This window comes from Lissotriton vulgaris, chromosome 7 (genome assembly GCF_964263255.1).
Source record: "Lissotriton vulgaris chromosome 7, aLisVul1.2, whole genome shotgun sequence".
Taxonomy (NCBI): Eukaryota; Metazoa; Chordata; class Amphibia; order Caudata; family Salamandridae; genus Lissotriton; species Lissotriton vulgaris.
Genome location: NC_141695.1, coordinates 578,084,533 through 578,110,369, shown reverse-complemented (window position 1 = coordinate 578,110,369; position 25,837 = coordinate 578,084,533). Strand labels below are relative to the sequence as shown.

Here is a 25,837-nt window from a genome sequence, read left to right as displayed (position 1 = left end):
TGTCAAACGGTTTGAGAGGAATAAAGTTAACCAACTCGTGTTTGATAGACTCATATACGCTCAACTCCTCTTTCCAGGTGAATTTTTCATTTTACTTCAGGAGCGACTTCAATTGATGGGTCTTCTCAAAGCACTTAGGAATGCATCGTGCATAAAACTCCAACAGTGCAAAGAATAAGCGCAACTGATCTTTTTAGGTTTCGCCTCGCCGAAGGCTGCGCTCTGCGCAGCTTTTCGGCGCTGGGGAAATCTATTGTTTACTATAAGGGCTACAGGAACGTCCCCCGGCTCCCATTGGCTAGCTCCATAAATGGAGGCTAGCCATTGGGAGCCGGATCTGTCCGTCAAGGCCGGACCAGATTCGGGGGCGTTCCCGCGATTTTTTCCCTCTCCACCCACTTCTGATCGTCATCGCGGCAGTGGGTGTGTGTTATTTTTTTTTTTTTTGAGTCGGCCTGTTTTCTTCTTTTTCCAAGTGTTTGTTGTTGGAGTTGGCTGCAAGATTCGAGTTCCCACGAGGCAATCAGGTAAGGAGCATTTTGTTTATAAATGTGTTTTCACTTTGTAAGTTTATGCATTTTGTCCTGTGCCCGTTCCCGCCCCCCCGCTCCCGCTGTCCGTGCGCCGTTCCAGCCCCCCCCTCCCGCTGTCCTGTGCCCGTTCCCGCCCCCCTCCCGCTGTCCGTCCCCCCTCCCGCTATCCGTGTGCCCGTAGGTGCTTGTTTTTTATTGTTTCAAAACACTAATTGAGTGCTCTTGCAACATCACGAGGAAGCGGTGACCCTCTTCCCTGGAGACTTGGGAGGTGTTACACCATCAAGAAACCGGTTCTATTCAAATTTTAAGCAAAGCTGAGCATAGAAAAGCGGAGACTATAAAGTTGCTTTATTAGTTGGTGCTCTCAGAAGAACGCGCATCATCACCGTCGCATCTGGACTTGTTTGAGGCTCGCCACCGTGGTAGTGTTAAACATAACTTGCCGCTTAAGGAGAGGGAGAGAGAGCGCTTTACGCCACCTCCTCCGTTTGCTTACTTAAACTTAAGACCCCTGTTACAGAGAGCATCATACCCGCGCTCACACTTTCTCCTCCATATCTTTGCATCTCCAGTTCTTTCTTTCCCCTTCTTCGCCCTTCAAAGAATCTTTCAGTGAGACAAAGCCCAGCGGTGCTGTGCGCCCGTCCGGTTGAAGGAAGCTCGGTGGATGGCTCACACCCCGGCGGGGTCTGTCGCAGCAGGTTGCTTCTCCCGGCTGCTCTCTAGGTGGCGGTGTTTGTAGAGCAGCAGAACTTCCTTGCAGGAATCGTTCTGCTGTTTCGCAGTTGTGTTCCAATTGAACGGGTGTTTCTGCAGCTCACCCAGGAACTGCCCTCCGCCCCTAGACCCCCGGCCATCGCTCTGTAACCTGTAACAACCTGCCGCGCTCCGAAGGCGCTGTATTCTGATAGAGCGCTTGACGATCGTGGTTTGACGCCGTGACCGACACCCCAGATGCTTCTCTGTGTTCTCGCTTGCCTGTTACACGTGAAGGTGTCCAGCCTGGCTTGTGACAGCTAACCACCGACTGCCTCGCCTCGCTCCATCGCCTTCAGTTCCCAGGAATGTGGGGACAAAGTTTATACGGTGAGTCAGCTGTCGTCTTTATCCGGGATGCGGTGCATGGTCGTCGCTTGGTCATCTTTGAAAGCAGTGGGTGGGATACTTGTTTCGAATCTGGAGAAGGAAGGGAGCATGTCTGACTTCAAAGGAGGGTTGAGGTCTGTGCAGGAGGGGGATGTTCTCTCCATCCATCCCTGCCTCGAACATTTTGATAAAATGGGGTGAAATTGTACATTTTAGAGCATTATTTTCAATTACATTTGTTCAAAAGCTCTGCCAGAGGACTCCTTACTTGAAGTACTTTCATGGTGTGCCAAGCCAATGCAGCCCAGCGCTCATCAGGCAGGTGCTGGCACTGTTTTTCTCAGACGGTGTCCTCTGTACTTCAGTGATTACCCCCATTATGTTGGGGCCAACATCTTGTCACGGGTGCCTCCATAGGCTCTGGTTGCCCCTCCTATTCTAAACAATACTTAAGACTATGCTAGTGCTGATTTTTTAAACACAGTACAGCAGTTATTTGAGTGTGATGTGCAGAGATAGCACAGTAGGTTTAACGTGAGAAGGCGTTTCTCCAGCCATCCATTACTCATATGTTTCCTCAGGATCCCCTCCAGGGTACAACACAGTATCCACTGATCGCATGCTTCTCTAGGGAGTGCAGAGTACCTAGGGAGTGCAGAGTGACTAGGGAGTGGTAGGGAGTGCAGAGTGACTAGGGAGTGGTAGGGAGTGCAGAGTGACTAGGGAGTGGTAGGGAGTGCAGAGTGACTAGGGAGTGGTAGGGAGTGCAGAGTGACTAGGGAGTGCAGAGTGACTAGGGAGTGCAGAGTGACTAGGGAGTGCAGAGTGACTAGGGAGTGCAGAGTGACTAGGGAGTGCAGAGTGACTAGGGAGTGCAGAGTGACTAGGGAGTGCAGAGTGACTAGGGAGTGCAGAGTGACTAGGGAGTGCAGAGTGACTAGGGAGTGCAGAGTGCTAGGGAGTGCTAGGGAGTGCAGAGTGACTGCAGAGTGCTAGGGAGTGCTAGAGAGTGCTAGGGAGTGCAGAGTGCTAGAGAGTGCTAGGGAGTGCAGAGTGCTAGAGAGTGCTAGGGAGTGCAGAGTGCTAGAGAGTGCTAGGGAGTGCAGAGTGCTAGAGAGTGCTAGGGAGTGCAGAGTGCTAGAGAGTGCTAGGGAGTGCAGAGTGACTAGGGAGTGCAGAGTGACTAGGGAGTGCAAGGGACTGCAGAGTGCAAGGGACTGCAGAGTGCAAGGGACTGCAGAGTGCTAGGGAGTGCAGAGTGCTAGGGAGTGCGAGGGAGTACCTAGGGTAGTGCGAGGGAGTACCTAGGGTAGTGCGAGGGAGTACCTAGGGAGTGCGAGGGAGTACCTAGGGAGTGCAGAGTACCTAGGGAGTGCAGAGTACCTAGGGAGTGCAGAGTGACTTGGGAGGGCTAGGGAGTGCTAGGGTGTGCAGAGTGACTAGGGAGTGCTAGTGACTGCAGAGATTAAGCTAATGGCAATGTAAATGACAATGCCATTTATTTATCGGTTTTCAACATTGAACATCGAATCAACCACAGTCTGAAAGACCAATAAAGCCGTAGTCAAATCAAAAGGCATCAGTATAAACCTATATGCCTCCCTTGGGGTAATAAATTACGTCAAATGCGGACTATCCTTATATGAAGCAATCTGGTGGTACTCTGATGACATATCTAAAGTTGTGAAAATGTAAGCTTACTTCAGGGAATCTAACATCTTTAATATTTGACAGGGAGCACCTCTCAACCCAGATTACCTCCTTTAAGTCCCTCAGGGTAAATACACATTCTCAAGGACCCATTACTATTCCTAACCAATACTAATGGTGACAACCACTCCGCACTCTCAATGAGTTCGATAATGCCTTGTTGACAAGAATTCCTGTTCCAGTTCTTTTCTCATGGCAAGGGATACCGGACTTTGTTTGTGTTCCACCACACACATCCGATTTCAACAAAATTTGATGGGAAAAATCTTTAACCATGCAAAGTTTCTCACAAACAGGGACAGTAATTTCCCACACACCTATGTCAGGGTTCTACACCAACATACTCTCATTCTTCAACATGACTTGTTCAGGGCTGTTGGGATCCAAAATTATGCCGAAATATCTTTGTTCCAACCACCCAGCACACAATCCATCCTTGGAGACATAAATTGTGCCAGGTGTGCCATTTCCTTTAAAACAGAGTGCTATCATATTTCACCAAAACTTCCAGAGGTTTGCCCCCATTAACAAGTGATCTCACATGAGATTGTCTCACAGTGACATTCTGAAATTTCTTCCACTCCGCTTGTCCAATCAGAGTAAAGAATGAACCGGAGTCTGCAATCATTGAAGTGGAAACACTGGAGATTTCAATTTGACAATACAGTCTTTTAATGAGGCTCACATTTACTTTCAACAGTCAACTAACATTAGTACACATCAGGGTTAGCCTGAACCATCAAAATCTTCTTTGACTGGGGTTTAGTACTGGTTGCTTTGGACTTGCATACTCTCGCAAAATGCCCCATGTTCTTGAATTTTGTACATCTGTCCACAGCAGGTCAACAGGAAGAATTGCCCAAATGACTCCTGCTACAGCACCTGTAGCATTCTAAAGGTTTTTGTTTTCCTTCAGTTTTCCTTTCCAATTTCTTTGACAAATCCTAAGTCAATACAGCATGCACTTGTCTATATATGGTCATCTGACCCATGTATGAAGCACCTCCAAGATGTCCAGAAGAATAAAAGCCGCCAGCTCTCGGCTGTGAGAAGTTGGCCTGATATGTGATGTCCACTATTCTAGTGGGCACCCTGTATCAGTCCAAACAACCCTTATGGTGATGGTTGTACAGTCAACCTTATAGATCAGCTATCCATGTGGTAGCATGGACAAAGCAGTCTTAGGCTAATAATTCAGAGAGCATGTCAAGCAAATTGTTTTACCAATAATAACCCCTTGAATACCAAATGAAAGGACACCACAACTGATATATATCAAATATATATGTATTTAATACTAACACAACCCCTCTGCACTCTTTATGAGTTCAGAGTTCGAGATACAGCACAAGTTACTCAATAAGCATACTATAAGTTGCACAAATACAATTCTGCCCTAGGGGCCTCATGAACCATATACTAAGTAAGTGGTATAAGAACAACTTCAGAAAAGGAGAGTAGGCCTAGGGAATCGCTGGGGCTACACTGAACAACCAAAGGTTAGGAAGTATGAGTCCCACAGGATGAGTGTGCAGTGTCTAAACACACATGTGGGTTCTCATAGACTTTCAATGGGAATGTAAAGTTTACAAAGTAGTTGATTTCGGGCACTTCCGGATGGACTACGGGAAAACCCAGTTAAATTAGGGCACTTGGATAGTAATTACCCACAGGAGCACCGGAGTACTCGAGTTACCTCACCCAGGGAAGCCGGGTGCATAGGTGTTCTTTCGTGTCGGGTTTCGTCCTCAAATCCTATGGAGAGCTGCACAAAGATGCTGCAGGCGACCAGGACGAAGATGTCCGGAGGGATCCAAGGGTTGATCGAAGCAGTGAAGAACTTGAAAGCAGAAGGGACAGAGTCTGGGTCACTAGCCAGTGACCAGGAAGGAACCAGGAAGGAACCAGGCGATGTCGAGATGCAAACAGGTGAAGAAGTGAAGCTTGGCTCTGCAGCCACGTGGACCAGGAGGAGTCGACGACGACCAGGAGCTGGATACGGACTGTCCCACAAAGGATCTCGCTGTTGGCGGTGTCGGCTTCAGGATTGGAGTCAACAAGCCTTGGCAAAGGCAACCCTTGCAAGAAGGGAAGATCGGCTTCTGTTCAGACCAGCAAGGTCTGGGGAGCTTCCCCTTTACAGGAAAGCAGGAGCAAGCCCAGAGCAACCAGGCAACCAGTGTTGATGTCTTCAGGAGGGCCACTAGCCAACAGGCTAGCAACCGCGTCGAGGAGAAATGCAGGCACAGGCCCCACGCTGCACTCATGGAGTTTGGAGGGCTGAGCTTCCGTGCAGTTACTGCTCAGGGTTGGGGCTTCTCAAGTCCCAATGCACAACTTCGAGGACGCCTCATAAGCTGCACAGTTAGCAAAAAGTAGGTACTGCAGGTAGTCCGGTCCCACGTCTCTCGTGTCTGCCACGGGTCTCAGCTTTTCTGTGGATGTGGGTCGGAGTCAGAGAAGTCTGGAAGTCCAGATGCTGCGTCGCTAAGTCTTCAGGTTCCGGCGGGAGCGTCGACAAAGTAAACCGGCAAGTCACTGATGGTGCCTGTTTGCACAGGGTGGTCCCTCCTTGACCATAAGGGAGATTCTTCAATCTTCTAGTTGCAGTAGGATGTCGAAGGTCCAGAGTTTCGTTTCAGAGTTTCAGTTCAGGATAATCTAATGTCTCTAGACACAGCTCCTAGCTTTATACTAATCTAAGGAGCTGGATTACCTGCTAGGTCCCTCGTATGGGTGGAACCTGGGAAGGGGGTGGTTACACCCCTTTCCCTTTGTCCAGTTTAGCGCCAGAGCTGGGGCTGGAGTCCCCCAGCAACTGGTTTGAACCGGGCTATGCATGAAGGACCTTGTGTGCCCAAGGCAGTGTCTCATTTCTTTCAACCCACACTGCCCCAATACATTATAGCCTTTCAGGGGAGGTGCTAGCACCTCCCAAGGCAGGAAAACTATTGTCCAGGCCTCCCCTGCCGGAGTTTCGCCCAGCAGCAGGAGGTCAGACGGAGGTCAGACTCGTGTCTGTGGCAGCAGCATCCATTTTGTGATGCTGAGGCTCTGTTTAACTTTAACCGGGTAACGCTACAACTACAGGTCTTCTCCCTCTAGAAGGGTGGAATGCTACCCACGCTGCCAGGACTGGCGGGGGGTAGCATTCCAAAGCGTATGACAATTTACACAACATGTTTTGATAAAGCCAAACCAAAGTTAGGTTTAACCGCAAGGATTATAATGCACAAGAGTATATGGTATGGCTATATCATAGAAGAGCTATAAGGACATGGTTCCGAAAGCTGCAGACAGGCTCAGCTCATGCTAGAGCATCATCTCACATAAAACCAAGCACTCTACCTTCAGGATTGTCAAGGCCTGCCCTCGGAGTGACTTATAGGTATATATGTATCTATATATAATGGTAGGTATAGGAATACTATACCTAAGCAAGGAGTGATTACACAATCTTGCCCCAGCTGAGTGATCAGCCAGTTGTGTAAGTTTGGATGGCCAGCCAGGGGTGGCATAATACATGCTGCAGCCCCTGGTAGGCTTTGGATGCACCTATGCCCTGGGTACCTATGGTACACTATACAGGGGCTCATAAGGTAACCCAATATCCAATTGGAGATGTACCTAAAGTACATGGAGTCCATTTTACAGTGAGAGCAGATAGTTGGCCCGGGATCCTGCTAATCCGGGCCCTAGGCTAAGTCGAAAACCAGATAAACACTAGGCAAAAAGTTGGGGTAACCATATAGTCCGATATCCACCTTCCTACATCGGTCATCCAACAGGTGGCGCCTCAAATCAACACAGGCACCCTCCTGAGAAGCAGCAGACATAAGGGACTCCATTGAGTGCCACAAGCAAGAAGTGGCCCGAGCCAAAACACACAGTGTTAAGGGCCCGCAGAGCCGCACTGGTTGAGGCAAATATATTGCACTCCCAGTAGTCCAGCCAGCGGGCCTCCCGTGACGGAGGAGACAACAGCGGCAGCAGAGAGGTAAAGTAATTCTGCAAAAGAGGGCCCTTGGTAGAGTGGTGGAGTGAAAGAAACACCTGATCACGTGGCGCCGGATGGTGGCAGTGCAGAAGATGTTGGGGCACCGGGTACCCCAAGTCGACCCAACCTCCGACGAGGCAGCCACCCGCCTGGAGGGACGAGAGGGAGAGGGGTGCCCCGCCAGCCTCAGCCCGTGACTGGACAAGAAGGGCCCTCCGCCAGTCCCTGCGGTGCCACCAGGGCCAGCAGCCACCGGCGCCTAAGCGGCGTCACCTCAGACGAGGCCACCGCCTGTCCAGAGGGCCGAGTGGGACTCGGGGTGCGATCATAGTCCCGGCGACATCCCGAGACACCACAGAAACTCCCGCGGGAGTTTGCGGTGAAGCAGAGGCGCCGTGGTCCGAAGGAGGGACCACCAAAATGCCGCACCATGAAGGCACCACATCCTCCAAACCCTACCTGAACCAGTTGGTGCCGGGGCTGGTGCTATTGGTGGCGCTGCAGAGGGCCCCGCACACTGCAAGGGAACCACTGATGACCCGGGAGGGGAAGGAGGTGGAGAAGCCAGAGAGGCCTGCAAAGCCACCGCATAGGTCTTCATCTGGGCTCTAGTCGCCCCCACACCAGGAAGCAGCGGATAGGGTGACGACACGCGGGGCCGCACCACCCGCAGAGAGCCCACGCCCCCAACAGGCCGGGAACCAGCCCTCTGAGACAAGCTGCGAGACTTACTAACAGGTGAGCGACGATCTTGCAGCCTGAGAGAAGGACGATGTCGAAGACAGAGGCGACCGTTTCTAAGACCCTACGCAGGGGCCGGGCGTGGGGACGACACAGACCTGGACATGCGAGCTGAGAGAAGTTTCATCTGGCGCTCCCGCCGGGACTTCGGTTTCATCTGCTGGCATGCCTCACAATCAGTGGAGTCGTGGTGTTCCCCCAAACACCACAAGAAGATGGGGTGAGGATCAGTCGCTGACATCTGGTGCGCACAAGACGAGCACATCTTAAAGCCCGAAGGCATTAGCACACTGTTCCCACAAACATGCAATAAGTGAAAGGGAAAGGCCTGAACAGGCCCGGAGCACAATCCGGATCCTCGAACGCGGAAAAGGAAAAAAACTGACGTAGGCGCACCGGGGTGGGACTTATGTGACCTTGCAGACGTCACGTACACAGACAACGCCAAGGCAGAGTCACATGATGCCGTACCCCCAGCGGGCAGGGATGCTGTAGCAAAAAGAATTCCGGGTCCAGTCTCACGCCTGGGGATAGTTCTACGTTGAGGAATCTGCGGCCAGTAGTCTCTATCGGATCCACGGTTACCTATAGAAGGAGGCCGTACAATTAGGTACATTGTTAGCCCTAGCTACATACCCCCAAGCAGGAGAAAAAGCTAATTGAACTGGCTGCCCGACCAAAGGTTTTTACACATGTACAATGTGCTCTTTGAGCATGAACAAGACAACTACCTTCACGTATAATACATCCTGTAGGTAGATGGTTAATGCCTTCATCAACTGTCAGACATTTGTGGTATATATATCATTGTATGCACATGTGGCAAGGTGTTCATTGGCAGTAAAATTAGGGAACTCAGATTTAGGATATCAGAACATGTTAGGAAAAACAGCAATAGGGAAATTGCATAGACTCTATCGTCTCATGTATATGATAGAAATATCAAGTCTCTTTTCAGGATATATGGAATAGATGTGGTTCCTGTAGATCTGCGAGGTGGGGATAGTGCGCGTTCACGGAGGCAACGTGAAGCCAAATGGATATTGTGCTTACACACAGTGGAACTGGGGTTTAACAAGGAATACACATTTCACCATTTTCTGTGACTATCTGTAGGGTATGATTATATCAGGGATATGAGGTATCTATGAATGGTTGCTCTTTGGTTCAGTATTTGTTGTTGGGTATATAAATGAGGCAGTCTGGATGAACAGGCTGAGATACCAGGACTTAATTACTATTGGTTGAGCGACCATAGGGCTCTAGGTTGCCTCGATTTATTTCCTATAAACATACCTACAGACTGTATTTAATATTTTTTTAAGATGGCTTTTCTATTAACAGCTGCATAATGGGTTATTCTTAGTTAACATGATGAAATATAAGTACTCCAAGATGGCTGATATTTTTTACACCTTTGGGAACATCTATCTGTAGTGGATTACAGTGACTACTCTGCTTTTTGAGTGCCTGTGACTTTTCTTAGGAATTGCAATATTTTTGCTATTCAATATAGTTGCTGGGACAACACAGCTTGAAAGTCATATCACATCGGATATGCCATTACAAGATGACTGACAGCAATTTTTGGGATGCTGTTCACCTATTGGCTGCCGACTACACCTCGTATGGGGTAGTGAGCGCTATATAAAAGCAAGTACAATTACAATTTATCATGTTGATGCAAATAGTATTGTGTCAACTTCGCTTTTACGTCCCTGAGGTCTGATTTTTCTTTGTAAATGTAATATATTTGCTAACACAATATAGTTGTGGGGACAATATAGAATGGAAGCCATATCACGTTGGTTTGACAATTACAGGATGACCCACACTTATTTTTAGAATGCCAATTACCCATTGGCTGCCAACCATGCTAATCATCATGCTGATGGCAAGCAAGACTTTTAGCTTGTTTGACTGTTATTAATTACAAATATCCTCGCCAATGCAATATAGATGCTGGGGCAACAAATCACGGATCATTTTATGATGGTTTGACCTTCATAATGTGGCCGACAGCATTTTCTGGAATGTTGATCACGTATATGCTGCAGACGGAGTTTCAGGTTGGGACGATAGAGAAGACCCGAAGGCTTGACTGTTTTACCCGGTTTGCAGCATTTTAATACCTACTGGTATCTATGGCAACAGGAAGCTAAGTGTGCTTTGTTTACAACGATTACATAATGTGCTCAATGCTAGAGTGCTTGACAGGTGGCGCCGGTACCTTGCTAAAAAATGGCTGCTTCTTGTTTAAGACAGGTCTATAATTTAAATCCTAACAAATGTATTTCCCTATATATAAAATCTAAAACGACCAGTACAGATATTTTTGGTTGGCATTTAACATAAAGCAGTTGTACATATTTGCATTCATTTTCTAAAAGTAAGTGTACATAAGGATTTTGTAGAGAGAACGTGGTTGCTGGATAGATGGATTTATAATTGCACCATCTGTTAAAGCTAGGAAAGATAGACGTTCCAAGTTATATGTTGATTAGACAAAATATGCCAGGTTTTACTTCTTGGTACAGATTACCTTAAGAGACGTGCACGCTGGACAGGTTCCCGAAACATAGTAATGTGAATGCCTTAGGAGATTACTGGAATTTAGTGTGCACAGAGGTTTTCAAGTTTTGACCGCAGAAATAAAATACGTAAGCAGTGTATTCTTTTCTGTGAAACGGGTCAAGAGTGCTTTAGTTGTATATTCACTCAAGCTCTTGGTATTTAGAGAATACAGGTTTTCTTTTCAGGGAATTTTTTTAGAGAATGATAGTAAGGACTTAGCTTCAATTGCGAAAAATTGACTTTTGTATTACCTTCAAAATGTATGGCAAGCAAATATGGTTCTCTCTTATGGCATTTTCCTATAGGGTACTAGTAAAGTTAAGCAAGATATTCAAGTTGATGTGAGCCTCAAAATGGTTGCTTGATATGTCGAACCAAATTTAGATTTTTTTTTTTTAATAAGCGTGCTACAGGATGCACCTATAATGACTTGGGGACTTCAATAAGAAATAATATTAGAATTAGCATCGTCAGCATTTAGCTGTGTTTACTTGAAGTTCTGGCCAACAGGGGGTCGGTATTTATTTCAAACTTGAGCACATGGGCCCCATGGATAATATTTGAAACACACGTTTCCTCTGTTTTGTGTTGATTTACATATACATTGCTTAGTATTGGGCGTTCTTTAATATTCATGTCTGCATGTCGCTTCTAAAGTTGTCAAGGACGTTTTGTATTAGTATACGTAAATATAAAAAAAAGTTTTTGTTGAACGATTGTTGTCAGATGGTGATATGCCCAAGAAAACACTAGAAGTGGTTGTAGTCCTTTATCTCGTTATTTAACCAACAAAAAGAAATAAACTCTCTTTTAGGATTAGGCAGTGTTGTCAATAGGAGGAAGACCACAACATAAGTTAAACTCGTCTTCTATCTTTGTAGGGTCTCCGGAGTGCCTTTCCACCAATACCCTGGTGCAGCCACGTCCCTCCAGGGTCGTGGCAGGGTTGGTGTGGCTCCAAGTGGACAGGATGCTCCTCTCTTCTTCTGGGATCTCGAGCTGCTGGCTCCCACGTCACCGCTGCTCCGGTCCCTCTCCCGGGTAGCTCTGCTTCCTCACTGGATGGGTCGGCAGCTTCGTCCCTCTTCACCTCTCCCGCTGTGACCTCCCCATCTTCCGTCTTTTCTTCATGAGTCCCAGTCATCCTTGTTAGCACGTCCTCTACCAGTTTTACGGCCCCCACATAGGGTTCTTTGACTCCTCCCTTCCGCCTGACTTCTGGGGCGAACGAGGAGGATCGGCTCAGTCCCTGTCTCCGGAGCGCAGGGGATATTAGGTAGGTGACACTTGTCGATATGTTTCCAAGTCTATGACTTATGTGCATTTTCTAACAGCCCTGAAGTCCCTAGATTAAGTGAAGAAACGCGTTGGTTGTGTCCATGTTCGTCCTTTTTGTGGAAATTAGAAATAAAGGCAAGAATACTTAGAATACAAATGTCTTATCATGCTTTTTGATATGTTTATTTGATATGTATTACTAGTTAGAATACTGACCTGTTGTGGGCAATGAACTTACTGTGATTGAACTGAACTGATCTTTGTGAATTAGTTTGTACCCGGGTGCCCCTTCATGTTTTTTCCAAAGTTCCAGCCTTTTTGGGAGTTTTATACGGTTGGCCCCGGGAGCGAGCATTCCATCTCTAAGTACTATACAGTGTGCGGTAATGGTATACATATGGCAGGGTCTGATCTGTGGTGGCGAAGTGAGCTAGAGAACGATGATGGTTTCAACGCAGATCTGTCACGGGGAGGGGGGGTCCCGAAACGTTTCAGCACTCCTGCCATCATGTCCTCGAGTCCGCTTTATTCGCCTTAAGTTGGCAGGGTATGCCCAGACGTGGGTCCCTTGCTCACTTTGCCACTGGATTCCAGCTAGCCTGGCTGATGAGGGGTGTTACCCCGAAAGCGCTCCAAGAATGCTTGTTTCCAGGGATGACCAGGCTTGGCAGTTCGGAATAGACTATTCCCATGAGCAATAAGGTCAAGACTGATTTGCATATGGCTGGGTATGAACTGGAGTAGTGAAGTGAGCTAAAGAATGATGATGGATTCAACCCAGATCTGTGACTGGGAGTGAGTGTCTGAAAAGTTTGTGCTCCGTCCATCATCTCCTTATGTTTGCGTTGTGGTAATAGTATACCATAACCATTTTCCTTTTCCGAGTGTCACCTGGCAACTATGAAACTGCTGTTGTGAGGTGTGAACTCCTCCCAGAACAGGTACAAAGGGCTAACAATGCAATGATGTATGCTGTCCATCTGGCAGGCTGCCCATCTGGGCTTTGTCCAAGAACTTTTCCCCACCCAGGCCAGTTCAGCAGGGTCCAATCCTAGTGGACCTCTTTTTTCATGTAACACTTGGAGAGCACTCCGAAGAGCAAAGAGAGGGTGTCAAAACAATTCTTGAATGTACAATATAATAGCTGAAAACTCAGCTTTGTTCTAGCATACTTCTGTTTGAGTTTGTTGTGGGTACAGGGACCGCCTCAAACTAGATTTTAGTGTAAGGGGTGGGAGGGCACTAGGATTACGATAGCACACTCACCACACAGACCCCCCCCCCCCCCGCTGCCCTCAGAGCCAAGTTTAGTATGGCCAAAAACTTTGCCATCTTGAAAATACCTTTACTCTATTGTTTAGGGCATAACCGGGATTATTCCCACTTACTACATTATGCCAGGCATACACCTGAATGATATTCCAGAGGCCCAGGAGTGCTCACTCTGAAGTGGATGCCTGGGGATGCCATAAGAGGATTGAACATGCTATCTGATAACTATGAAGAGCCCAGAAGACTGGGCCTGTACTCACAAGAACATATCTGAGACAGAAATCCCTACACCAAGGACAAAAAAAGTGGACTCAAAGGGTCATAAAACCGACCCTTTCAAGCTACAGGGAAACAACAAGCTACAAAAGGCCTTTCCTGCAACTGCCCAGCTGATCAGGGGAAACTGGACCTGGACAGGGCTCTACCTGGCACCCTGTGAGTCTCTACCTACCGTGACATCCTTTTGGGAGGTGGCAGTGCTTTAAAAGTGCACTCTATGGTGAACCAAGATTTAAAGGATTGAAGTCAGAAGGTAATATCTGTTAACAGGACAATTCTTGTTAGTGTATCCGACCAATGCTCTGATGCGGTCAACATTAAATTGCACCTAGGTCATGGCCTACCACGAACATGGACTATCATTGGCGCGTTGTGCTTCTTGGCACTTTTCCTACTTAAAATAAAATCTCAATTTTCCCTCATAGGATTTGTTTTGTAATTTATGTATCATTTTGTTTTTTAAATTGTACTCTATTTTTCTAATTCGAGTTGGGATGGTCATTGCTTTGCATTTTGACTTTATAACTGTTTTAATTCTGCATAAATACTTAAAATATTACCTCTAAAATAAGTCGGTCTGTTCTGTGCCAAAGCTACCAGGGGGTTAGTTTAATGACTAAGGGTGAACAAACATTGACAAGGACTGTGATTAGTGACTTGGGTGGGTATCTAATTCCCCCTCAACTAATAACCCAATTTCTTTCAGAGGGCATACCCACATAGAAAATAGTAGCATCGGGAACAGTATAGACACAAGTATTGAGGTCACACATATTAAGGATATCCTCCAGGCAAGGGACAAATACAGCCAAAGGCAAGCAAAGCCCTCACAAGCTAATGAATGAAAAGCAAGCAAATTAGCGATGAAATCAACCAATGGTAAGCAATGGGCAGAATCCAAGCCCACTGTATGCTAACAATAGGACTTTAAGCGGTTTGGTAGAAAACAGTAAAGGGCATCAATAGCTAGAAAGTTTGTTTAGAAAGCACATTGGTTTACTGGGTCTATAATCAGTCATGTTTATATAAGATCCGTGTGCTTGGCTGGAAGACCTTGAATAGTGTGGCCCCAAATAGCTTTCATAGCTGAATTACACGAGATACTCTTTAGAGCGAAGGTGGAAGTTTGTTTCAAAGTTCAGAAGCAGTAACTGTGAAGGTCCAAGCGCGTATTTAGTCAAGCTTCTGCTCCCTTAAGTCCCTATAAACTCTGCTCAAAGTAAGATTAAACCATCACCTTTGCAGAGTGCCTGTCCATTTGTTGGATTCCAAGTCAAACTATGATTTGATCCAAGTGAGAGCTCGGACGTAGGTAAGTGAGCTTCATCATGCATTCTCTGTATTAATAGGTCACAAGAACAGAATATAACTGGCAGGATCACACTTCTATTAATTGGCCACTAGAACAAATTCCCTTTCAAATGTTTCAGCAACATGATGAATGAAATGAAATGAAAAATTGCACTTGTATAGCGCGTAGCTACCCGGAGGCCTCGCAGCGCTTGTGAATGATTGCTTAGTGCGGGCTCAGGGTAGTTCAGCAGGTATTGGCAAACAAGTGCGTTTTCAGGGCTTTCCTAAAAGACATATGGTTGCTGTTTTCCCGAAGAGGAAGCGGGAGGGAGTTCCAAAGTCTAGCCGCCGTATGGGAAAAAGAGCGGCCTCCCCAGCGGGCTTTCTTGACTTTGATGGACGTTGCCAGCTGAAGAGTGCAAGAGCGAAGGGAGCGGGACGGGACATATGGCGTAACCATAGGGTGTAGAATTACGGGGCCCGTTCGGTGGAACGATTTGTCTAAAATACACATAGCCTTAAATTGCACTCTTGCCGCCACTGGGAGCCAGTGAAGTTCCTTAAGGGCGTTCTTAGCTGACTGCCAGCGGGGGATATTGTAGAGTAGGCGAGCCGCATAGTTTTGACTGACTTGGAGCTTCTGAGTGACGGAGGTCGGGACTCCCGTATAAAGAGCATTCCCATAGTCCAGGCGGGAGAGTATCAGGGCCTGGACCATGACCCTCCTCGCCTGGAATGGGAGCACTGGGAGCACCTTCCGCAACATCCTCATTAGCCCAAAACAGGTGGCGGCCGTCTTGGTAGCCTGGACCGAGAAGTCTAGTGCTTTGTCGAGCCAGATCGCAAGGCTCTTTATCTGGGACTTAGGGACGGGAGACGGGCCTAGACATGGTGGCCAGATGGATGCAAGGGCAGAGGGGGAAGGGTTGCCCAGTAGGATGATGTCTGTCTTCTCCCCATTGAGTTTCAGACAGGAAGATTGCATCCATCTGGCAACAGCCTCTAGACAGGGGCCTAAGGAATGAACTTTGAATTCTACTAATGTAACATGATTTAAAATGCTTACTGTACAAAATACGTAATGTGTCACGTAATGTGTCACACTACTATTCTGTTGCTCACCTTCGGAAGTGCTTTCTTCTGGACATTCCCCCATGAACTGCAGGGCTGGTTGCACTCCTGGGAAGCAGTGTTATTCCACATTTCTCCTTCCTCTTCTTCCCACTGGCTGGAATTGATGCTCACGTCGTCCCCACCACTGCCCCAGCCTTCTTGCATAGATTTTGAAGCTGTGACAAAGAAACAAATATTTTCTATTCTATCAATTCTATGCAGGTCATAGATTTAATTCTGGACATCACATATATAATAATATTTATAAATATGTATTTTTTGGCTCCCATATGGGCTTTTTGTTTGCTTGCTAATATTGGGTGTAACAGTGAGATTGACCATTGTCATTTGAGCATGGTAATAGAGCCTTACTAAGGAAAATGCGGAACTGTACAATATTGACATCCCAGACACCAGCACAAACTGAATTGGAATTATCGAGGGTATCGATACCTATTGAGAGGCCTTCGAATAGAAAGAGAACTCTCCATTAGAGTTGTGAGGTAACTCATAATATCTAGTACACCAAAAACATTGCATTCAATACAAAATTGCACCTTTGAAGAGAAGAATGGTCTACAATTAGATTATCTGTGTACCCATATTTTAAACAGTGCATGCAGACTTAAACCTAAGGATCGGATAAGTAATTAAGGAAAATAAAAAGTAGTGCATGCCAAAAATATTTAGTGAAACATTTCACTCCATCTCGTCAAGGAGGGCGTTTCCCGCTTGATAAACAGCCTTGTGATCTGGTTTCACACTTCCGATGTCTGTTGGCCCCAACCACCCCAGGGAATACCAGGTCAACCACAACATTGAGATAGCAACCAAATATGCTACATCTAACTGCGAACAATAGAATCTGGGTATGAACACGAGCCAAGGGACAGCCAAACCAATCAAGGCTGTGCTCCACCGTAAATTGACTCTAGTTCAGAGTCCCACAGAGAAACAAAAGCAGCTGGTAAAGAAAATGCTCCAGAAGGAAAGCAGTATCCAGTCTGGTCGCAGCTGGATAGTGGGTGTAATTTTGAGCACTGCGGACATGAAATGCGGCTGAATTTTTGTTACTAAAGGTGAAACCAGTGAAAGGGTTAGTGCCGTTTAAAGACAATAATCCACTCCCTAAAACTCAATCTCTAGAGATTGATTTGAATGGCAGTAAAAATACACTGTCCTCCATGGGATCCTTCTCAAGCAGAACGCACTTTAATTGTAAATATCTTTGAATTTAGGTAATAAAGTCTTAAGCTAGATTATGTCGGAGTATATTAATATATTTCTTAGTCCGCCCTTATGCTACTCCTTACCCAGTATAAATAATAAACCCATAGACCGGTTTAATGTGTTCACCTGGTTTGCACAGTGCTGGGCCAGCGGCTGGAGCACTTGCTCTTCCGTATGTCCCTGCCGACTCCGCAGAGCCATCTCCCCACCCAGAAGCACTGCTGGGCGACTTCCCCCACGCCGATGTGCCGTTATCTACTGCAGCAGAGGGGGAGGAGGGTTCTCCCCAAGAGGTTTCAGCCTTTGCATGAACTGAAGGCATTTCTCCCCAGCCTGCAGAGACAGGAAGGAGACTGTAAGACGACAAGGCAAAACAAAGTTGGGTTTCTATTGCGTTGCATAATGGGTTTCCTACAATAAAATTTGAGAACCTGGCCTGGTGGTACAACACACTCACTGCTTCCTTCACCGGAAAAAAAAATCACAGTGTTGGGTAGGGATATAGTAACACCCAGGCCTTTCAAGCACTCAAACCCCAAAACAAACAGGTCGATGTCACATTAACCAATATTTACAAAAATTCACTGATGAAGAGTAAGACAATAATGCAAGAAAACAGTTACTACCGCAAGCTGGAATGTATCAAACACATGGCAAAATATAGGTGTACAATCCGAGCAAGAAACAAAAAGATATGAAGAAAACTGACTCCAACACGTAAGAACCCAACACCACTAACTGGTTAACTGAGCAACCAGAGACCAACTGACAAGTCCAGATCACTCAGAACATTCCATCTCAATATTCTGAGAAGTGCAGTGAGACATCTTCCATAAATGGTAATACATTAACGCATAAAAAGAAAATAATTGAGAGGACACTATACATTTCACCACCCCGCAGAAACATTACTGTAGCAACCCACTTTATCTTTAGATCTCAATCCTAAATCTCCACGTGAAAGCATTTGACCCTACTTCTATTAAATGTACTTATTCACATAACTCAGACTTCACTACTCTGCATCCGTTTGAAATTAATTCCGTAACTACCAGCATGAAGTGTTCCACTCATTTGGCAAGCACTATAGTCTTACCAAGAGGATTCTTGCAATACAGCAATATTTCCTGCACCTTTTTTATCTTTTGTAATTGTTGTAGAAATAGTCCATAAGCTGATGCCTGCATCGTTGGTCACTGAATCCTTCAAAGCTCCCAAAAAAACGTAAAGCTGCGATATAACCTTTCACAGGATTTTAGGTTTAAGGACATTTAACAATGAACTTTGTTAACAAAAAACTTATGAATTATTAGGACACTGGAATGTTGAGCACTCTGTTTAAGACAACGGAGCACTATGTGCTTCTAATGGCTGGTAGAAGCCAGGAGCATCAACATTCCAATGTTTATTCACAGCTGTTGCTGCAAACATAGGCCTCACGGAGCCAGATGGGCTTTCAACCCCTCTCAGGCTACGTGATGCCTTTGTTTTTACAAATTAGAACATTCTGCCTCTTAGGGCGGAATGTTCTAATGTTCTAATAGCCTTAGAGCCCTCCAAAGCGGGCTCTACTGGCCATTAAAGGCATGTGCTGAAGGCTTGGACCTTTTATGGTGGAGCGGGCCTTAGATGGCTGGTACTGCCCGTTACGGAGGGCTCTAATGCTATAGATGAAGCCATTTTGTTCTTCCATAAAATGGCCCTTCAAACTCGACAGCTTCTAACAATTCATTTAGTGCATTGCCACCTTTGGCTGGAACTATATGCAATGATTGAAGATATCCTATACTTCAAACTCCTGAGAAAACAAAAATAATGCATTTTTGTGTTCTGGATCAAACATTTCAAGGTCAACTGCTGGTAAATAATTAATAAAAATCATATGCCATGCTTACAGTGTAATAGTCTTTCACCTAATGCCTGCATAAACAAAGGTAGCTGTACAACAATTTGCATGTTTGAAGAGTACACCAAGACCGCATAAAGACAATGAATCAATCAGCTACAGCACTAACCAGTGCCAATGACAAATTGCCCGATAACATTACTGAATGGAGAAAATGAAGCTGCAGCGGACAAAGCATTCACAGATGCAGCTGTTTCTTACCTTATAATAGGTTTGTAAACACAAACATTTATAGCATTCATGAAAGGATTCCATACAAATACTGCGGAGTGAAGTGGAGCGCAAGTAGTTACTGGTTTCTGAGATTGTAGGTTTTAAACTTTTGGCATGTGAAGGGACAAAAGATCATAAAAAAGGCCACAACAGAATCGTTCACAGGTCAGCGTTGTAATTTTATAGCGCTTACTACCTCTGACGAGGCGCTGAAGCGCTTTTCGGCAAGTAGCACGCTTCTCTGGAATCCAAAGCATTAGTGGTGATTAGTATAGGGAAATATATTTTGTTAATTTGAGCGGTGACATGGGAGTCTGTTAGTTTGATTGACTAGGATAATGGAGAGATAGAGGAGGGAAGAGTCTAGATGGTGTTATTTGACAGATCACATTAGTTAGATGAGGTTTGGGGTAAGCCAAAGCGGGGGACACAGGAGGTAAGAGTCTTGAAAGTGTTATTTTGGAGATCATAGTAATATAATTAGGTTTGGTGTGAGTCAAGGATGTGATAGAGGAAGGAAGTAGTAGAATGAGGTTTGGGATGAGTCAGTGAGAGGACATAGAGGATACATTGAGAGCGGTATAGGGTGGGAGAGAAGTGCATTGGAGGGAATTGAAGGCTTTGTTCCCCTTTCTTACTACAGTAGAAATAAAGTAATAAACAGATAAATACCTACATGGAAAGGGTATGTATACATGCATAAGGAAAATAATAGAGAGATAAAAAGGTTTTGTATAAAGTTCCATGTGTGCAAGTATGGATAGTTTGAAATTCAGAAGTTCAGATGTTGCTATACGCAAAGGTAATGTATATTTTATATTTACTTTACTTTAATGTTTTCCTTAATATTTCAATAGTGAAGCACTTACAGGTACATATTTTATGATCATATTTAAATATTGTGTTAGATAAAACAGACCCATAGCATCTAATCAAACATGAAAACTATGCAGCATAAAATAATGTATGAATCAATATTAATTTTTTTTAACCACAAGCAATGTATACATTTGTTAAGCAGACCTAAAGAAAATCTATATATTTATAAAACATAAGTAGTATATATATTTGTACAAAGCAATTCACATATCTAAATGCATGCCCATAATCAAATGATACATGATTGCATGCACAGGCATACGCTATACATTTGTGTGGTGGTCATGTACAAAAGAGCTAACTTGTGAGTAGTCTTCGGAAGATAAGATAGCTGACTGTTTCTCTATTATTTAGGGGTAACGAATCCCGAATCCAGAGAAAGATGTGCCACCCATGTTTTTTTTCTCGCAGGTGTCATGCTTCATCATGGGCAATGCTCCTCGCGCGGAAAACATAACTTTCTTAACCTCCAAGGCTAATTGTTGTTTTTAGTTAGCACATGGGACCACCTGAATAAAGTTCCTTCTGGTACCCCTGCGCTATTTTAACGTCACATACCGTCTACAACCTGTTCTGGCCCCTCACCCGCACTTCACCTAAGGGTAGTTGGATTAAAAGATCTCCGCTAAAGAGCCCCTCTTTGAGGTGTTGCCCGTTGGGTATTGCACCGCCCACCCAACGAGGAGCATTGCCCATGATGAAGCATGACACCTGCAAGGGTGTGTGAGGCCAATATATCCAACAAAATGGATACCCATAGGTGGGTTACCTATTAACCCCCCTACACATATCCACTCCCCTTTGACCTGTATTTTATTACCAGGAACAGCCCATTCCCCTCCTTGTTAACAGAGGATTAGTACACTACAGGTTGTATTTATTCCAACTTTTAACTGCTTGTTTTCACGTTTAACCCATTTTTTTTTTTTGAATGAACACGTTTGGATGCAGTAGCAATGTTTTGAGAGCAGAGTCCCTAACGAAAGCCGAGGGATTCTTTTGCCCATTTAGCTGAAGCATGTTGGCCCTTTCCTGGCAGTTATTTGTTTAAACTGCAGTTTGCACAGTTCGGTTTTTATCCAGGGGATGTGCCCATATCTCAATTAAACTTGCATTAATTTTTTGACACATTACTCTATTTTAATTCACCACATATATATTGTTTACACTGCACTTTACCATCTTTTTAGCTATCAACTATTCAGCTATTCATTTGTAGCTCTGAAGTGACATGGGGCATGATCCAGCCCACGAGTGACTGAATGGTAATAAGTCTCGATGATCAAGAGACTTACCATTGCTATAACTGGATGTGTGCAAGTATGGATAGTTTGAAATTCAGAAGTTCAGATGTTGCTGTACGCAAAGGTAATGTATATTTTATATTTACTTTACTTTAATGTTTTCCTCAATATTTCAATAGTGAAGCACTTACAGGTACATATGTTATGATCATATTTAAATATTGTGTTAGATAAAACAGACCCATAAGCATCTAATCAAACATGAAAACTATGCAGCATAAAATGTATGAATCAATATAAAAAATTTTTTTAACCACAAGCAATGTATACATTTGTTAAGCAGACCTAAAGAAAATCTATATATTTATAAAACATAAGCAGTATATATATTTGTACAAAGCAATTCGCATATCTAAATGCATGCCCATAATCAAATGATACATGATTGCATGCACAGGCATACGCTATACATTTGTGTGGTGGTCATGTAGAAAAGAGCTAACTCGTGAGTATGTTGAAGGAATTTAGTACCGCCCACATACACCAATTGGTTTCTTGGCTCTCGGAGACCAGTGGAAGGACACAGGGGAGTGAGTGCAGCTAGCCATGAGCAAGTCGGAACAGATATGTTTTCAAGAGTTTATGGAAAGTAGAATAGTCAGGAGTGAGACGGATTGAGAGAGGAAAGGAGTTCCAAGTGGACGGAGCAAGAAAAGAGAAACAGGCACCACCGTGCTTCTTGCGATTGAACATAGGAGTAATAAGAAGATTGTGAGCAGAGGATCTGAGGTGTCGAGAGGGAACATAGGGGTGCAAGCAGAGAGAAATAAAGACAGGAGCAGAGGCAAAGAGATATTTGAAAATGGTACATCCCAATTTAAAGATGCAATGTTGCGCAACCGGAAGCCAGTGTAGAGTTTTTAGCATCGGGGTGACGTGTTGGTGTTTGGGCTGCTGAAAAATTAATCTGGCTGCCTGGTTTTGCACCTGTTGGAGTCGGTGGAGATGGTATGCAGGAATCCCCACGTATAGACAGTTGGCATAGTCTAAACGTGAGGTGACCAGGGCCATGATGAGAAGGGTGAGAGCCTCTGGTGATAGGAACCTTCGAATCTTCCCGATTCTGCGAAGATGAAAAAAGCAGGCCGAGGTAACAGCGTTGATGTGTGGCCGCATCGAAAGGTCACTAGAGATAGTAACACCTAGGCTCTTCACAGAGTTGACTGGGCAGGGGGGGACCAAGGGCAGGGGGCCAGAAGTTGGGAGTCCAGGGATGTGGGAGCCCGCCAGTCAGAACCAGCTCTGTTTTGCTAGGATTGAGCTTCAACTGGCTGAAGTTCATCCACTCATAGATGGTAAGCATTGTGGTTTGAAAATTGGAGCAGGAAAGAGGGGAGGGGTCGATGGGAAAAATAAGTTGCAGATCATCTGCATAGTTGAAAGTGGTGACAGAAGAGTGACAGTAGTCTTCGGAAGATAAGATAGCTGACTGTTTCTCTATTATTTAGGGGTAACGAATCCCGAATCCAGAGAAAGATGTGCCACCCATGTTTTTTTTCTCGCAGGTGTCATGCTTCATCATGGGCAATGCTCCTCGCGCGGAAAACATAACTTTCCAAACCTCCAAGGCTAATTGTTGTTTTTAGTTAGCACATGGGACCACCTGAATAAAGTTCCTTCTGGTACCCCTGCGCTATTTTAACGTCACATACCGTCTACAACCTGTTCTGGCCCCTCACCCGCACTTCACCTAAGGGTAGTTGGATTAAAAGATCTCCGCTAAAGAGCCCCTCTTTGAGGTGTTGCCCGTTGGGTATTGCACCGCCCACCCAACGAGGAGCATTGCCCATGATGAAGCATGACACCTGCAAAGGTGTGTGAGGCCAATATATCCAACAAAATGGATACCCATAGGTGGGTTACCTATTAACCCCCCTACACATATCCACTCCCCTTTGACCTGTTTTTATAACCAGGAACAGCCCATTCCTCTCCTTGTTAACAGAGGATTAGTACACTACAGGTTGTATTTATTCCAACTTTTAACTGCTTGTTTTCACGTTTAACCCATTTTTTTTTTTGAATGAACACGTTTGGATGCAGTAGCAATGTTTTGAGAGCAGAGTCCCTGACGAAAGCCGAGGGATTCTTTTGCCCGTTTGGCTGAAGCATGTTGGCCCTTTCCTGGCAGTCATTTGTTTAAACTGCAGTTTGCACTGTTCGGTTTTAGGTCAGCGACCTATCGATGCGCGCAAGCGCATCGAGCGGAGCGAGAATTCAAGTGGCGAAAATCATCGTCAAACCAAGGGCTTTCAGCCCCGCGGTTTTCATGCAGTTCACGTGAATCATGTGATTAAACATGCACGCGCATCGGCAGCATTCCTCCTGCAGGCTCGCAAAAGGCTCTCCTCCCTCCCCACATCAAAGTCATCAATCACCCTCCCACAGGCTTCCCCAGCGCTGCCCCGCCCCCTGCTTCACGGCAACTTGTTTATTTAACTTGTTCCCTGCTTGCCTCTCCCCCGCTCCCCCTCCTCCACCACAGCAATGCCGAGGGCTGGTTTCACTTTCAGCCGCAGGCCGGCCCGGCCGGCCGTACTTTCAGTTTTGTTGTCTGCAGTCTCAGCCTCTCTCGCTTCTTTCTCTATCTGTCTCCTACACGTCGCCCTTGCACAGTCCCTCTGCTTCTTTCACCCCCTCCTCTCCCTCTTTTTCTCTTCTTTCGGTCTTCCTCACTCTGTCTTCCTAGCGAGAATTACGTGGTAAGTTTTGCAAACACTTCTTCGTTTCTAGTAGCATGGCAACAGGGACACTGCACTCAGTTCAAACCCTTTCAGTGACGATGCTTGTACTGCCCTCCGCTCAGAGGTAACCATGGAGCTACGAGCAGCTCTTAACATTTCTACACATCACTGCAATATCAGAAATGAACAAATGAAACATGTGCAGTTGAAAGAAGATACGCTTCGATTGCAATGTTTCTGCAAAAAGGGGAAAGACTGTGATAATGTGCTTAATCAGCGAGGCAAGGCGACTTTGTTTCTCCACTTCCTGTTGCCAGAGGGGGGGGAAAACATACAGCTAATTCCAAGTTCTTAAAAAAGGGTGCATCCGATAAAGCGTGAGACAAACCCCCGGTCAGTCAAATTACCCTCTGAACTCCTCCCCTCGCTCGCATTCCCAGGCTCTCCAGCCCCCATCCGGCTTCCCTCCCACACTTCTCCCAAGACAGCCTCTGCACTCCTCCCCCATCCGGCTTCATGGCAGCTGAAGCTTTGCACCCATTGTCTACCAGAACTCAGTGGTGAAAAACACCCTTGTTGTTCGTTTTCCGCCCGTTTGCAATTTCCATGCTATGTAGGGCCCACACATCATCTGTACCTGCTTTCAACTGCCAGGCAGATGAATGGAGGGGCCCCTATAGAACATGCTTCTCCTCGCTAAAATACCTGGCCTCCTACCAACCTCCGTGACATCCCTCCTTAACCTGCCCGAAACGGTGCCCTCTCCCCTCAAGGCAGAGAGACTGCGCGGCGTTGTCACACTCTCAGAGACCTGCTACGAGTAACAACTTTTGTTACCCACAAGTATTCGTTCATAGCAGTGAATAACCCGGTTTAGAAACTGACTGTTATAAACCATCTCACCGGAGCTCATTTTATCAATCTTTGAAGAGCAAAACGTTGTCATCAATATCGGTAACAGAACCTGCAGATCACCCCAGCGGGCACTCAACCTAATAAACTAACCTTCCTGCACTGAACAAGATGCACTACACATGCTCTCGGTTAGGACCGGCACCGGCTGTCACTATCTTCCAACACTGACTGAGAGACGTGAATGATCCACTGGTTTGGCTGGGTTCCACTGTGTACTCCCTTTCACACAGCACACTTCAAGACAGTGAAAGTGACTTTTGACATGGTCGGTTGTGTTTCACAGAAAACACCCCTTTCAACCGAGTAGTACAGTCTCAGGAGCAGTTTACGTATATTAGAGGATGTACATTGTTAATGCCCACTTACACATCGCACACCAAAACACGAATAACCTACAGGTGGTTACATAACTGCTGTTATTTTCACAACTCAAAAGAAGTTGTTGTATCGACCTTGGAATAAAGACATGCTGAGTCAACACTATCCAGATTGCAACATATGTTGACAAAGTGTATGTGTGCGTTCACTGCATACACTTAATTGAGATATCCTGCCTCTATCAAAGATCAGCAGGGAGAAGCTTCGCATCCACGACAATTCTTCCAGCTCTACAGAACTGTAAAGAGAAAAGGAATACTAACACGTGCAAATGCATTTCAGTACATTACACTGTACAGTACACTCATTTTAACAGGAGTTCCTGGGAACAAGTAAAATTCAGTTTGAAAAAACACGGTATTCATGTCCTGCCACTCATAATAAACGCATTCCATTAACATCCTGTTTAGAGCATATGTGCTTACAAATACACACTCATCACACATTTA

The 25,837-nt window shown here is 45.6% G+C and overlaps 1 protein-coding gene across 5 annotated transcripts in view; it reads right to left on the bottom strand.

Annotated features, from left to right (window-relative positions):
- TNRC6C (trinucleotide repeat containing adaptor 6C) overlaps positions 1-25,837 on the bottom strand; it is a 948,409-nt gene that overhangs the window by 520,059 nt on the left and 402,513 nt on the right. For 4 of the 5 annotated variants that reach the window (XM_086930667.1, XM_086930666.1, XM_086930668.1 and 1 more), the window contains exons 6-7: positions 17,236-17,442; positions 15,889-16,055 (exon numbers count right to left, since the gene is read on the bottom strand). In XM_086930667.1, coding sequence (XP_086786793.1) covers positions 15,889-16,055; positions 17,236-17,442 — 374 coding nt within the window. The remainder of the gene's footprint in view (positions 1-15,888; positions 16,056-17,235; positions 17,443-25,837) is intronic. The other variant, XM_086930670.1, reaches the window with a different exon arrangement.